Source organism: Salvia splendens, chromosome 15, assembly GCF_004379255.2.
Source record: "Salvia splendens isolate huo1 chromosome 15, SspV2, whole genome shotgun sequence".
In the NCBI taxonomy this organism is placed as follows: domain Eukaryota; kingdom Viridiplantae; phylum Streptophyta; class Magnoliopsida; order Lamiales; family Lamiaceae; genus Salvia; species Salvia splendens.
The window spans coordinates 29,161,051-29,176,582 of NC_056046.1; the positions used below are offsets into that span (position 1 = coordinate 29,161,051).

At 38.1% G+C, this 15,532-nt stretch overlaps 2 protein-coding genes across 2 annotated transcripts; one reads left to right on the forward strand and one right to left on the reverse strand.

Moving 5' to 3' along the window:
• Nucleotides 1-4,785: 4,785 nt before the first annotated feature.
• LOC121767604 lies at nucleotides 4,786-7,927 on the reverse strand. The gene is made up of 2 exons (XM_042163914.1): nucleotides 7,752-7,927; nucleotides 4,786-7,667 (listed from the first exon to the last, which is right to left on the reverse strand). Exon 2 carries the CDS (start codon nucleotides 6,616-6,618, stop codon nucleotides 5,536-5,538), a length of 1,083 nt encoding a protein of 360 aa, XP_042019848.1. The 5' UTR covers nucleotides 6,619-7,667; nucleotides 7,752-7,927; the 3' UTR covers nucleotides 4,786-5,535.
• Nucleotides 7,928-12,461: 4,534 nt separating this feature from the next.
• Nucleotides 12,462-13,227, forward strand: LOC121767969 (norbelladine synthase-like). The gene is made up of 2 exons (XM_042164309.1): nucleotides 12,462-12,673; nucleotides 12,754-13,227. Exons 1-2 carry the CDS (start codon nucleotides 12,490-12,492, stop codon nucleotides 13,050-13,052), a joined length of 483 nt encoding a protein of 160 aa, XP_042020243.1. The 5' UTR covers nucleotides 12,462-12,489; the 3' UTR covers nucleotides 13,053-13,227.
• The last annotated feature ends 2,305 nt before the right edge of the window (nucleotides 13,228-15,532 follow it).

The following is a 15,532-nucleotide window of genomic DNA, read 5'->3' on the forward strand; positions in this document are numbered from 1 at the left end:
AGTCATGTGGTATAGTAGATAAACAAGGTTCATGGGACAATCGTATCGAAATCAATGGTGGAATGCTCTCGCAACACAGGATATCAAAAGGTCGTCACATAGAAGGATAGCAAGAGAGCAGTGTCGAAGTATTATCATATCAAGAATCGGTTGCGCCATAGGATAGCAAAAGGACCATCGCTCATTAGCAAAAAGGCAATTGTACATTAATGTCACAAGACAGTTGTACCTCAAAGTAGCAAAGTATAAGGCGCAATAAGGTATCGAAAGACAATGGTACCATAAGATGGCATAATATGATGGTGTATTAAGATAGCCAAAGATAATTTGCACGATGGTAAGGAAAACAAAATGAGAGATCACTGCATCATAATGTGGTAAAAAGATGAAAAATTTCCCATGGCATATCAAATCAAAACGTTGCCTCAAGGAGGTCTTAGTATCAAACGCAATAAGGTAAAAGAGTGGCAAAATATGAGAGATAAAAAGTCAAGCAAAACAATCAAAACATGGGGGAAGCAAAACAATGTATTCCACGACGATCATTCCTGGTTATTTTCGTTCTCATCTTCTTCCGGATCCTCGGAATCTCTGACACTTTCCATATCCAAGTCTCGTCCTTCATTGAATGGTCCCACTCGCTCCAAGGGGTCTGTAGGTTGTGGATAAGTCTCGAGATTCCCGCATGATGGGTAGCTCCTCCATACGCGTATGCATCCATCCAATGGTCGTAGAAGTCGGTGACGTAGGTCAGGAGAAAAGACTTTCCATCCCACTCAAATTCTCGGTAGCTCTCGATAGGGAAATCCTTGTTCTTAGCGTAACGATTACGCATCGGGGCATAATACCGTTGGACCATCCACACAAAAAGAGATCTCAGCATCAGCACACGGGTTGAAAGAATCAATAGTGTATGAGGTTTCAAATGATGCTGAGAATATGATGGATATATATATGTATGTCGATCGATGGAGGTGTGAAGGTAGTATCATATCGAGAATAAACAGAATTTTATTTCCGAGGAAAAAGGTTCATGTGTTTTTCGTGTTTCGTTGATTCGACACATGTTCCCATAAACCGCTTGTCTTGTGTTAGGTGTTTCGTGCCTCCACGTTCAATATCATTACAAAATTTTCATTCACAACACGATTTACAACTATGTATAGCAGCATGCTCAAGTTCAATCCCATAGATGTTGTCTCATAATGCAATCGAGTAATCACAATCATATAGAATTTCATTCATCCAACTCATAGACGTCTATCACATATTCGTCGATTTTCCTTGTCGAATAAAATACAAGTTCACTTGCATAACAACATTAATCATTTTTGGCATAGTCGCATTTAACAATTTCATATCCATGTATATTCATTATTTCATTCTCCAAGCAAAATTTCAAAAACGTCACATTAACTTCTATTCCATTGCAATTTCCAACATTTCACACTTCAAATCAATATTCATCAAGATACTTGTTACCTCATTCTTCGTGGTTGGGCGGAGACGAGTCGTGGTGTTGAGCCTTCGACGATTATCAATTAGTCAAATTACACATGAATAGACTTTAACTGAACAAGACTCTTGGGTCCAGAGTGGAAAGAACCTCGCTCTGATACCAAACTGTCATGACTTCTAGGGTATAATAAATGCGACGATCGTGACTTAAACGGACTTAAATGCAACGAAGAAAATAGGCTAGGGTTTCATTTAAAGGGTGTGCCCAACATATTTAATGAATAATTAAGTAAGAGAAGAGTAACGCTTTAGCAATGAAATCAAATGGAGAATGACTATCATAATTTATGTTCAAAATGACAAGGGCTTAATATAATCCAAACGTAATATGTCTCAATATTCTAGACAAGAATCCAATAGTTTCAAAATCAACCCAACGATAAGAGTAATCATGTTTTAGCGGAAGCATCCAAGAGAAGAGTGAAATCATGTGTGAAGACACGACGACACTCGGAGTTAGGTGAGACTCGGAATGACAGATCGGATTAATCAAGGTTATATGGAAGATAACCGAACCCAGTGGATCAGTTAGCAAATTGTCGTTGCCACTTGATCAAGTCAATCCTCAAACCAACTCACGCAAAGAAAATATTTATAACTCCCAAAGACTCGCACTACTTTAACAGTAAAGCAGCAAGAATCGGGGTCGATCCCACATAGAAAAATGTGCTGCGAGTGTGTGTTTAGTGAACAGGGGGTTTGGCTGCGGCCACGCTTTAACTTGGGAGTTCGTTTTAACTACTGGATTTATGCCAAGCAGAATTTAAACTAACTACTTGATTAAACCATGGAACAGTAAATCATTTTAACATTCATTATAACTAGGCACTTGGAACAATATTTAAAAGCGAGAAATTAAACTGCGACAGTGAACTTGAAGATTCGAAAACAAAAGAACTTTGATTCCAGAATAGATCTCGTCCAAAACGAAATACAAAACGAAAACTAGCTACGAAATTGAAAGAACATAAAGCGAGTAAAGGCCGAGCGATTCTCGGTCGGAAACTAGAAATAGCACCGGATAGAACTGAAGCCTCTGTCACACTGAATCACTTACGCTTCACTAACTGAAATTTTAAACTAAGCTAGCTAAGAATTGGAACGAAAGTTAACTAAACAAAGCTAAAACTAAGAACTAACTAGAAAGCGGATAAAGGATTCTCTATTGTGGTGTCGCAGCCTCTATTTATAGGCACGCCGCAGCGATCCTCCAGCAGGGATAACAACCTTGTCGGCGAATATTCGCTTTCTGCCAGGACCGCGCGTCTCTTTGGTGGACACGTATTCCTCCTTCTAGAAGACAATGGTCCCTTCATAGCAGGATGGTGTCCTTTGTATCGGCACGTGTCCTCTTCTCTTTGCCAATGGTCCCCGCCTAACAGCTTGATCACTCCCCTTGATCAATCTCCCTGATTTCTTGGCCTTTTGCATCCTTTGTGCCGACTTGATCCGTTTAGCCTCGATGCCTTGGTCAAGCTACATTCCTGCACTTTTAACACTTGTTTTGCGCAATAAACAGATCAAGTGGCGTACTTTTTACCCTTTAAACCGATACATGAAATGAGCCTTATCAAACTGCTCACACTTAAAACATACTTGTCCTCAAGTTTAAAAGACAAGAAAAGAAAAAGATAAGGCAAGTTTCAGGCACGGATTACTCATCTCAAGAAAGAAAAAGGAAGGGAAAAGAAAGGAAAAAAGAAAGACTTAAAAACACATATTTACAAAGATGTATTAGACCGAATAAACTTACAAAAATCATACTCGAGGTCGAGGTCAATCTATTTGTCAGCAGCTTATGTTTCTTCTCTCCGCATGTACTTGATCAAGTCGTCAGTTTGTCAAGATTGCTCAATTCAAAAACCAACTGTTGGATTCACTCAGTCACTCATTTCTCACCAGAGATGTTAGGACTGTTCACTCAGATAGTTAATACCTCGAATCGGATTGCACAAGATAGTTCCTTAAGGTCTTTGTTTTTGTTGTAATGGGGCTTAGGGGAGTAACGTGTTTTGGTAGTGCCCTAGGGGTTCTATGTTTAAAATAAAAATTTAAACTGAGAAAAGAAAAACACACGGGTCAAGAAACTGAGATCTGAACCATTAAAACTGGATCTAGCTGGCGTTTTAAGATTGCCACTTGATTAATTTGCGACCTTTAGCCTTTAACTTTCAGCTTTTGTTCTCCTAACCTTCAATTGGTGGGGTCAGGTTACAACATTTCCTACCCTTTGTTTACTTCTTCTTTTTCACTTTTTTTTCCGACTTGACTTGTGACTTGATCGATCAACTTGATCAATCTTGGCTACTTTTTGGATTTTTTTCTATTGCTATCCCTTTTTCTTTGGAATTTTTCGTCTCTCGAGCCCTAAGTCCCGTGTGTGTAAAGCAAAAAAAGTGTATAAGAGATTGGGTTTTGGGTTTCAAAGGAACGGGTTAAGTGTATAAGGTTAAATGGGGTTTTTCTAGGGGGTGCCTTTCTTGATGAGGCAGGTGCGTGGTCCGAATGAAATAAGGCTCAAATGGTTAAGTCCTACTGCCTTTAGTCATTACTACTTGTGCAATTTTCATCTCAGTATTAAAGAGCGGCTGCCTCTCGTAATTTTTTTCTTCTTTTGAAAAATAGTAGAAAGTGTTCTACTTTAGCTTTATAATTCACATACAAAGAGGCTTCACAGATGGTTTTAAAAACTGAGCATTTCCGTCATACTTACTTCATTCGAACTGATCAAGCTTTAGCAATCAAGTTTTAACATGTAAGCATACTGGGGCCTTTATAAAGCTTTAACATGTAAGCATATTGGGGCCTTTTTCTTACTCTTCCCCAAAGCAATCAAATCTTTCATTTATTCGGTTTCATGCATCATGTCCGAATTCTAACTATCTGATATTTTGTATTTTTCAAACACTTTTGACACGTAAAATTTGGAACTAACCCTTCCCCCTCCCCGCTGCATATGAACTCGTCCTCGAGGGACTAGATGCAGTGGAAAAAAGGGTTAGGCAACGGCATAAATTTCAAGGAAAACTTCTCACACTTAGACCAAGCATGGGGCTAAGTGTGAGATAATGCCAGATTTCAAAACATGTCGATAAACACAGAAAAAACCGAATACAGACAGGAAAACATTCATAAACTTCTCACACTTAGTTCAAGCAGTGAACTAAGTGTGAAAAACATAATCTAACCATCAATATATACAAACCAAAGATAAAGAAACTAAAATTAAAATTGTTTGGAAAGAACAAGTTCGAGATGAGGGGTGATACTATTTCTTGGGAAGTTGATCTGGAGATGCCGAGGGTGGCCTGGTTGGTGATGGGCGTCGGAGGGTGAGGAGGATGTATTGGGAGTGAGCGATTCTATTTCGATTGTAATGGGAGGGGGCGATTTCTGCAAAGGGAGTGAATTTTCGAGAGGTTTTGAAATTTTGGGGAATTGTGGAGGCGAACAAGGTGTACTGAAGGTAGTTGGCGAAAAGTGGAGTACGAGTCAGAGAGCCTCCTTTTATGCGAAAATCCCGTCGGTTGAGATCTCTGCGACTCTTCACTTACAGGCGTGCCTTTTCAGGGTGCCAGCTGGCCTAGCTTCTCCGATACGCTACTCCTCTCCGGTACATCTTCTCTAATGCAACGGTTCGCATTTTCACAACTTGTCAATGAGTGCACGTCCCTTCATCACCTGTCTTGATCAATTCAATCACCGCACTATTAAATTCAAATTACAACTGATCAAGCGGACCCGTAATTTCAGATGAATACTCAGGTGATTACAGCTTGATCAGTTTCACCTTCTTTTCAAAAACACAATATTTTTAATATTTCAATAATCATTTTAAAACCAAAAATTAAATAACAAGATAAAATATTTACACTAAACTACCAGGGGTATGACTGGTTTCTCTAGGATGTCATTTGATCAGACTATTGATTTATGATTGAGTTGCTTGATCAAGCAGACTGCCCAAGAATACGCAGTCGTCCCCTATACCTACTTACAGGAGAACGTTAGGCATGATTAGTGGAATTTTTTCCACCATGCCCACTTTGGCTTCCTATCACGATATGGCTTCCTCTCATGTCCGTTCATCGTAGAGAATGGCGGGCAAGGATCGTCCCATTCTGATTTTTGCTTCTTGGTCATCAGACTGACTTGACGTTTGAAGAGTAAGTTTTTCTGCCCCACCGTGAGCTCTTCTCTCCTCAGAGTGGGGTCAAGTCTGCCTTGTTGAACAGAGTAGGGTGTCGCTTCTTCTCCTGACTTGGGGGAATGCACGCATGGACTTGGGTCGATCCATATCGATTCTAATATTTTCCTTTTAATTGCTTCTTGACTCGGCCCCAGCTCATCTAGCAGTTGTCTCTTTTGCCCTTGTAGGTCCGGTTCGCATGGTTCTTTAAGCATCTGGGTGGTCAGGGCCCTAAGGATGCCTGGTAATGCTGGTGGTGATAGTATTTGGCTCGCAGGCGTGGTACCTCCCTTAAGCTTACTTTCCATTGGGCCCCCTTGATCAGGTGGCTTCTCGTCCCCTTCTAGTTGAACTATCCTTGTTGACCCGACTGGCTGTGGAGGTTTACAGAAATCCATAATTGCCTTTTCAATGTCTTCCTCATTAGGACCCCCAGTTAGCCTTGCATCGAACCATTCAGCCGCCTCTTTCTTCAGATGTCCATTTGCACTGAAATCAGTGGGTGTTTCTTTGAAGAGATCCCTTTCCAGACACTTCTGCACTCGGGGTTTGGTAATTATTGCCGAATGTAAGCTCTTACTGTCCTGTGGTTGCTTCCCATTCTTATCAACGCCAAATGTCAGTCGCTCCCCTTTAAAATTCAGATGCAACGTTCCATTGCGGACGTCGATGACTGCGCTTGTTGTAGATAGGAATGGTCTTCCTAAAAGGATCCCAACGGACTCCCCTGCTGCTGGCTCTGTCTTTTCCATGACAAAAAAGTTGGCTGGATACACGAACTTGTTCAACTTGACGATTTCGTCTTTCAGGATTCCCTTTGGATGAATGCAAGACCCGTTTGCTAGTTGTAACGTCATCTTAGTCTTGACAAGCTCGGGTTCTCCTAACTTCTCGTACACCGAATATGGCATGATATTGACGGAAGCTCCTAGGTCACATATCGCATGCTTCACCTGAATGTTTCTGATGGAGATTGGGAGTGTGAACGCCCCCGGGTCGGCTTCCTTTGATGTGAGATCACCCTTCTGGATTTCCACAGGTACATTTCTTGCCTTGACCTTCCTCTTTTCCTCGGCAACCTGTTCAAGGATATCAGCCTCTTTTTTTTCAACTTGATCAAGGGCTCTGAATCCAGCACCTTCTCAGGAGTCGCTCCTGTTATAGGTGCCGGAGAACTTGCAGAGGGGCTTTGATCAATCTCTTCTGATTTTAGAGAAAGTGCGTTGACATTCTCTCGCCCAGCAGGCTGCTGTACTGTAGCTGGAATCTTCCCTTCATTACCCCTCAGTTTGCCTAGTGATGTGGCAACTTGAGATAGCTGCTTTGTGAGCATTTCTAGTGCAGCCCTCTGCTCCCTCTGGGCTTCCTGGACTTCCCGCATGAGGGTACTCATTTTTTACGTTGGGAAGAAACGATCCAAAAATATCATTCATAATTCCGCCAAGGTTCTGATTGAGTTTTCTGGAAGTCTTTACAGCCACACTACAACATCTCCCTTCAAGACGAAGGGAATAGCCTTCAGCCTATAATCTTCCGACGTGGATCCAGTCGGAACGGGTTGGATATCACAATATCGACAGAATTCCTACATGAAGGCTACGGACATTCCTTCGGGAGGCCGTAAAAGTGGGACAAGACGGCCAGCACTCCTGATTTGATCGCTATAGAACGCATCGCAGGAGTAAAAGCGATGGCATGGGTGGGCTCCCTCTCGTCATGGGCGTGCAGAGATCTAATTCCAGAATCGTTGTCGATGTGGACCATCTCCTCTTCTGCTTGCTTAAGTGGTGGCTTTGGTGGTGTATTCTGCTCTCCTTCTTCTCCGCCGATTTGTTGCTCAGCGGCTGCTGCTAAGGCGACTCTGTAACGGGTTGTTACAACTCCGTCCTCCTGAACTCTCCACTAAGCGTTCGTGTTTTTGAGCGTGAACGGGTTGGTCCAGTGTTTACCACGATAGTACCTGTTCATAAACGGAAGGAGAAACCAATTAAAAAGAAACAAAACTATTTACACCTATACGCTAAACACATCTGTGAAACAACACCATTTTTCCCCGGCAACGGCGCCATTTTTGTTGAGACTCAGAACGAAGGATCGGATTAATCAAGGTTATATGGAAGATAACCGAACCCAGTGGATCAATTAGCAAATTGTCGTTGCCACTTGATCAAGTCAATCCATAAACCGACTCACGCAAAGAAAATATTTATAACTCCCAAAGACTCGCACTACTTTAACAGTAAAGTGGCAAGAATCGGGGTCGATCCCACATAGAAAAATATGTTACGAGTGTGTGTTTAGTGAACAGGGGGTTTGGCTGCGGCCACGCTTTAACTTGGGAGTTTGTTTTAACTACTGGATTTATGCTAGGCAGAATTTAAACTAACTACTTGATTAAACCACGGAACAGTAAATCATTTTAACATTCATTATAACTAGGCACATGGAACAATATTTAAAAGCGAGAAATTAAACTGCAACAGTGAACTTGAAGATCCGAAAACAAAAGAACTTTGATCCCATAATAGATCTCGTCCAAAACGAAAACTAGCTACGAAATTGAAAGAACATAAAGCGAGTAAAGGCCGAGCGATTCTCGGTTGGAAACTGGAAACAGCGCCGGACAGAACTGAAGCCTCTGTCACACTGAATCACTTACGCTTCACTAACAGAAATTCTAAACTAAGCTAGCTAAGTACTAACTAGAAAGCGGATAAAGGATTCTCTATTGTGGTGTTGCAGCCTCTATTTATAGGCACGCCGCAGCGATCGTCCAGTAGGGATAACAACCTTGTCGGCGAATATTCGCTTTCTGCCAGGACCGCGCGTCTCTTTGGTCGACACGTATTCCTCCTTCTAGAAGACAGTGGTCCCTTGATAGCAGTATGGTGTCCTTTGTATCGGCACGTGTCCTCTTCTCTTTGCCAATGGTCCCCGCCTAACTGCTTGATCACTCCCCTTGATCAATCTCCCTGATTTCTTGGCCTTTTGCGTCCTTTGTGCCGACTTGATCAGTTTAGCCATAATGCCTTGGTCAAGCTGCATTCCTGCACTTACCACTTGTTTTGCGCAATAAACAGATCAAGTGGCGTACTTTTTACCCTTTAAACCGATGCATGAAATGAGCCTTATCAGAGTTTCAAGACAATCACAACATTTTAATTAATTTGCTCAACACCGCCAACCACTGGTCGCCGCTCAACCTGCACATAGGGAAAACACATACAAGGCTGAGTTAGTACTCAGTGGACTTATGCCGAAAACAGTTTATCAAAGTATTATTTATCATTCCATTTTCAAGTGTCAATCGGGGTTTTATCTTTAGAAAGGGCCGAAACACCAAAATATTTCCTTCGTTCAAAAGTCACGGTCGCGCAACCATTTTTCTCATCGACGTTTACCATATCCTCATTCTACATGACAAGGAATGCGGCCGCAAACCAGGTCACTAGACCGGCCAACCCTTACGCTGACACACGGTCTAACATTGGTGTACACTAATCCAAGTAGGGTGCAAGAATATATTACCATAATTAATTAAATAAAGATTTGGGAAGATATGGGAGAGAGAAAGTGGCGTTAATTCTGCTAGAGAAATAAGGGATTTCGAATTCTACGTTGTTTAATCAACATATGAATTAGTTTGGAATTTACTTGGAATATCACAAAGTAGAATAAAATATCACGGAGCAGAATAAAAATAAAAATTTCCACTATTAAAATAGGGAAGTAGGCGATTTTTATTCCTCTCCCACAAGGAATTAAATTCAAATCCTAATTTAAATAGGATATGGCAAGATCTCCTTAGATATGGTAAGATTTGCTAGGATATTTATATTTATTCATGCAAGGGAATAAATAAGGGATCAAATAATATAATAAAATAATTCCTTCTCCCATAAATAGGAGATTTTCAAAATCTCCATAGTATAAGCATAGGGGTCAAAAGTTTCATGGAGGAAATGGAGAATAATCGGACTTTGGATTTAATTTGGATGAATATCCCAAGCAAATAATTAAATCCAAGAAAATAGAATTCCTTTCCCATAAATCATAGTGGTCGAAAATTCCAAGAAAAATATGTATGATGTTTATTGATGAACGAATTTAATCTCACTCGCCCTTAGGAAATAATTCACCACAATATATTTCACCCCGCATCATAATTCACACGGTCACGTCACATATTCAACGATATTGACCATACAACGGCCACGTCATTTCTTCAATAGTATTGACTATTCAACTGCCACGTCATATACTCAACGGATTTGACTATTCAAACCAAATCTCAACTCCAAATCGCAATTAGGTCACAAAGAATTCATGCAATTAATTCACTCATCATTTAATCCACATACTTCACGGCATTAAAAGCATTTAATGCAAAAATTTTATGGTTCGAAAATTAGGGTTCAGAGAGTGGGGCGTTACAAGATCTCACTTGCATATGTTCCGACGACGTTCGGATGATGAAATTTGATGATTTTTGTTTCAGTTTTCGTATATGTTGATAAGCATATTTTTTATCAACAAATACATAAAAAATCTCAATATAATGCAAATAAAATATCAATATATTGCATGTAAAATTTCAATATAATACATGTGAAATCTCAATAAAACTGTGTTGATATTTTGTCTGCTATTTATTGAGAATCGTAAGATTTAATCTCATCCACTCATTTTAAAATCTAAGGGTGGAGATTTGGTCTTGATTTTGGATTATGATGCTATAAGCAATAGAAGAGGACCCCATCCCTATAATAAATATATGTATGTATGTGAATGTAAATACAAAATATGGGGTGTTACAACAATTGATCTATGTCAGTAGGTGAAATAATTCTGCGACACGTTCTACCATCACACTAATAAAAATATGAAACATCTATGTCAAAAAAATTCCGTTGGTGGATAACTTCGACCTGAGCTCGATTAGGATGGTTCTGTCTGGGGCGGTGCCGCTGGGGAAGAAGCTGGAAGTCGCAGACGGTTTTGGACAGGTGAAAAGTGAAAAATAACTTATATTCCTCACTTCATTTTTCATGTCCTTTAAATGATCATTTAATACCGGAAACACTAAATTCAATTTAATTAGTCCCTATATTTGTGTAGAGATTATAAGAATTATACTACTAATTGATTTACTTTATTTTACTCTAAATTCAGTGTTAGGAAAATTAGTTGGGTAGGTGGAGGAATGTGAAGTTAAGTCGGATTAACTTGTCATTACTCCCTATTGATGTATTGCGTATATAACTAATCGATTTGAATCCTTATTATGGTACCACTTGCATCTAATACTTTGTCAATTTTGATTTATAATATAACTAAATGCACAGTTCGTAGAGAGAGATATTGCACCGAATTTTCAACAAATTCAACATTTATTTATTGAACAATAGAATGGCATACTTAATTTGATTTCATTTTATTTAACCCTTTTTTTTATAGTGATGCTCCCATCTTAGTCTGATAATTTCAATAAATTGTTTAATTAATTATAGAATGGCTGCCAATATCTGCAGTTGCTACCACGTAACATGCATGTTAAAAATTTGTACAAGAAGTTATGTACTTAGCCATGTATGATAATAATAATAATATTATCATAATTTATATCTTTTTTTATTCTAGGTGGGTTAGATAGACCACGCAGAATTCAAAGATATTGGACAAAAATAATAAATTCATGGGCCGACTAATAAACATAAATTTCCTAGCCCGTTTGTCCATTATTCTAGGTGGGTTAGGTAGACCACAAGGAATTCATGATATTGGACATAAATAATAAATTCATGGGCTGACTAATAAACATAAATTTCCTAGCCTGTTTGTCCATACAATATTTTTTCGTAAGTTAATTTAGTTATATTATAATTCAAAATTGTCAAAGTATTAGATGCAAGTGGTACCATGATAAAGATTCGAATCGATTAGATATATATACATCACATCAATGAGGAGTAATGACAAATTAATCCGACCTAACTTCGCATTCCTCCACCTACCCGACTAATTTTTCTAACACTGAATTTAGAGTAAAACAAAGTAAATCAATTAGTAGTACAATTCTTATAATCTCAACACAAATATAGGGAGTAATTGAATTGAATTTAGTGTTTCTGGTATTAAATGATCATTTGAAGGACATGAAAAATGTAGTTAGGTATATCAGTTATTTTTCACTTTTCACCTGTACAAAAACCGCATGCGACACGTGGCTCATCATAGCCGCTTCCAGCTCCTTCCCCAGCGGCGCCGCCCCCGGCATAACCATCCTATTCGAGCTCAGGTCGAAGTTATGCACCAGATTATTAGTGACATAGATGTTTCATATTTTTATTAGTGTGATGGTTGAATTTGTCGCATAATTATTTCACCTATGAAAATATATCAATTATGTCTTGAACTAGTCTTTTCAAGTGATGTTTAAAAGCTAATAAAGATGATTTTTATATTTCTACGGCCGAGGGCTATATTTGTAAATTCTATGTAATTTAAGATTGAAATAGTGTTGCACATATTATTATCACTGAATTTTTCATGTTAATAAAACAGTCATTTTCAGCCTTAATTCAACGGGCCCTTGCCCATTATACGAGTCACATAGAAAATTTAACCAACAAATCAAACACTATATCGGGCCGTTAAATGCACTATGAATGCCCCTATTTACCAATTCAACCACGCCCTTATTTTATAAATAATAACCCTCTCAATCTCAACTCCTCTTCGTAGTGCATAGACATCACATCCGCCGCAACCGGAAATTGAAGATGTACGGAACAATGTCCGTTGAGATGACGGTTGATGTACCGGCAACTGAAGCGTGGAAGCTCTACGGCACTCTACAGCTCCCCAAAGTGGCGGAGGAAGCCAACTCCGACTTTATCAGCCGGGTCGACATCGTCCAAGGGGACGGCGGCGGCGGAACCATTCTCGAGGTGGTTTTCCGTCCAGGTACCATCCACATTCAGTTTAATCAACTTCCGCTATATTTATGTAATTATCCTAATTAATTTAATTGATTAATTGAGCGGGGATGGGAGGGGGAATGAAGTCGTTCAAGGAGAAATTCATGGTGGTGGATAACGAGAAGCGTGTGAAGGAGGCAGAGGTTGTGGAAGGTGGATTTCTGGATCTAGGGTTCACGCTGTATCGTATGAGATTCAATGTGATAAAGGTGGAGGGAAACGAGAAGCAGTGTATAACTCGATCTACGATCGAGTACGAGCTCAAAGAAGAAGCTGCAGCTAATGTTGAAATCGCTTCCATTAAACCATTCACTGGCCTCATGCTACTTTGTGCTAAGTATTTGCTCCGCAACAATGACAATTGATCAACTATAGCCGCAACAATGACAATTGATCTACTATTAACTTTGGACTGCGTGTTTTACTTTCATGTTTGCTAAAATAAATTTCTATCCTCCTACTACATATCTCTGTATTTCATTTTCTCTTTTTCCATGCTTTTAATAACAACAATCAATATGAATCTACATATTTTATCAACTCATAACTATGAAATCTTGAAAAAGCTGCCACAAGAAAATCCTGCTCCCTACGTTAGCTATTAAAGTCACACTTTATCCGCCACGAATTTTAATAAATGTTAATAGAAAGTGAATTGAAAATATTAATGAAATGGGAGTCACACTCTTTGATACGCTCGGTTTTTGCACTATTTTAGGGCCTTTATTTGGTCAATTTTGAGTATCAATGTTGCATTACATGTCCAATAATTACATATTTTTATTTATTTTGGTATTTTGACGTGTTTTGTGAGAAATGTGCAAATTTGAGCCTAAAAAGATAGCTAAAACTCGAAGATGAAAATCTGGAGCATTCGACCCGCCCAGCGGACCGCTGGCGGCCAACGATTGTTGAACAAATAGCAGTCCGCTTCGAAAAAGTTGTGCTGAAAAGACTAGTTCAAGACATAATTGTAACACACCAAATCAGGGTTTAGTTGGAAAATTCCTTTCTACACAAATTTGTCAATTTAGGCAAAAATTCTTATAATTTGTGCACAACACTGAATGTTATTTTATATAGAATTGGGGTTACACAAGTATCACGTCAATAAGATTGAGCAAGAAAATAGAATTAAATCAGAAATTATATAGCGTATACAATAAAAGGGAGAAATGGACATTTTGCATAAAAGATGCTATGTATATTTTTATCGCCAAAACTCTTCGAGAGGCACGATTTTTTTAGGTTTGTAAAATTTTTTTTACTACAATCAAGACAATTATACATGGAATCATCTAGAAAGAATATGCATGATCAAAATAGTGCCATTTGTCATTTACTATTCATAATTAATTAAATAATGTGGCTCTTGCTATAAAATCAAATATAGCTACTAGCCTACTATTCACCCCACTTTGGAGAATCAACCGATTAGTAATCAAAGGAGGAAGAAGAAGTTGCAATCTATGAAAGTTTCACTTAATTTGTGTTGACGCTTTGAACCAGTCGAACCAACGTATGGTTATCAAGGTATGGCTCTCTTATATCCTATTTTTCTTTTATTTGAAACTTATGATAGGTTATGAGGTAAAACTTTTCCGACCTCGTTGGATGTCAAATAAGGTGTGTGTTACGTTTTGAGTTTATCTATCAATCCTTGTCCGTAGACGTCGGAAACATAAGTTTTTCCATTGAACTAAATTGAGTTGAACCTATGTATGATTTTGGGTATGAACTGACTATCTTAGTGCATTAATCCATGAATCTTAATTTGTCAAATTGTTGTTGAAAATGAATAATATATCTTATTTAGTGACTAAAATAAATTTATTAGAATTTATAATGGTCATTTGATATATTTTGGAAAATTGATTGGAATATTGAATTGAAAGATCATTTTTTGAGTAAGAAATTGAATATGGTAATGACTAATAACTAAGTGTGATTATGTGAGTGGATTAACCATAGAAATGAGACTAGAATTGATGATTGAAGCATATTCTAACGATTGTAAATAATTGAGATTAAAGAAATTTAGTTGATAAGGTTAATGAGTTTTATTTATAAGATTTGGTAAAAGAAATATGATTTAGAATGACTATGGATGTTAAACTAAATTTGAGGATTTACTAAGTAAGATTAGTAATTACGGAGTATAAAGTACCTAGTGGAAATAGTAACTTAGAATTTGATTAAGGGAATAAAAGACATGAAACAAACATGGAATGGATAGATAAAATGAGTAGTATATGGAATGCATTTAATTGATCTTGAAATTTATCTGTGATTATTAATATTTTTAAATTAGTATTAAGTTGACGAACATAAAACTGTGAATAGTAATAGAATATTTGGTTAATTTTTTTTATTGGAGGATTTAATTAGGAGTAATTACTGCAATATATATATATATATATATATATATATATATATATATATATATATATATATTGTTAGGGTTTGTATGCTAGAAATCACCTTTCGAGTGATTGAATACTGTAAAACTCTAATTATTCTTTTTCAAGTATTGCAACAGATTATTTTTGTCATAATGTTGTTATGTTTTACATTTAATGTATGTTTATTGCATATTTAAATGTATAAGTTAACATAATAAAGTCTAAGTCTTTGTTTTAGTAGACCGGTTGTGGGCTGCGCTCAATTTAAGGTACGCGGTCAGTTCTGAACAAAGAAAAATAATAATTTCACAACCTAGATAGGGCTAGACTACCTATCGTGAAAGGTTGCAATGTCGGTCCGATTATTTCTAAGCCTTATTGAAATAAGATGACGTTGGTGTGGTATATCACTGAATGGATCTAACAGCAAGACGAGTCTTTAT

What these genes read in the sequence shown, in the direction of transcription:
- LOC121767604 (XM_042163914.1), bottom strand. Translation starts at nt 6,618, where the DNA reads ATGCCATATTCGGTGTACGAGAAGTTAGGAGAACCCGAGCTTGTCAAG.
- LOC121767969 (XM_042164309.1), top strand. Translation starts at nt 12,490, where the DNA reads ATGTACGGAACAATGTCCGTTGAGATGACGGTTGATGTACCGGCAACT. An exon ending in CGAGGTGGTTTTCCGTCCAG is followed by an intron (nt 12,674 to 12,753) that starts GTACCATCCACA and finishes TTAATTGAGCGG; the next exon opens with GGATGGGAGGGGGAATGAAG.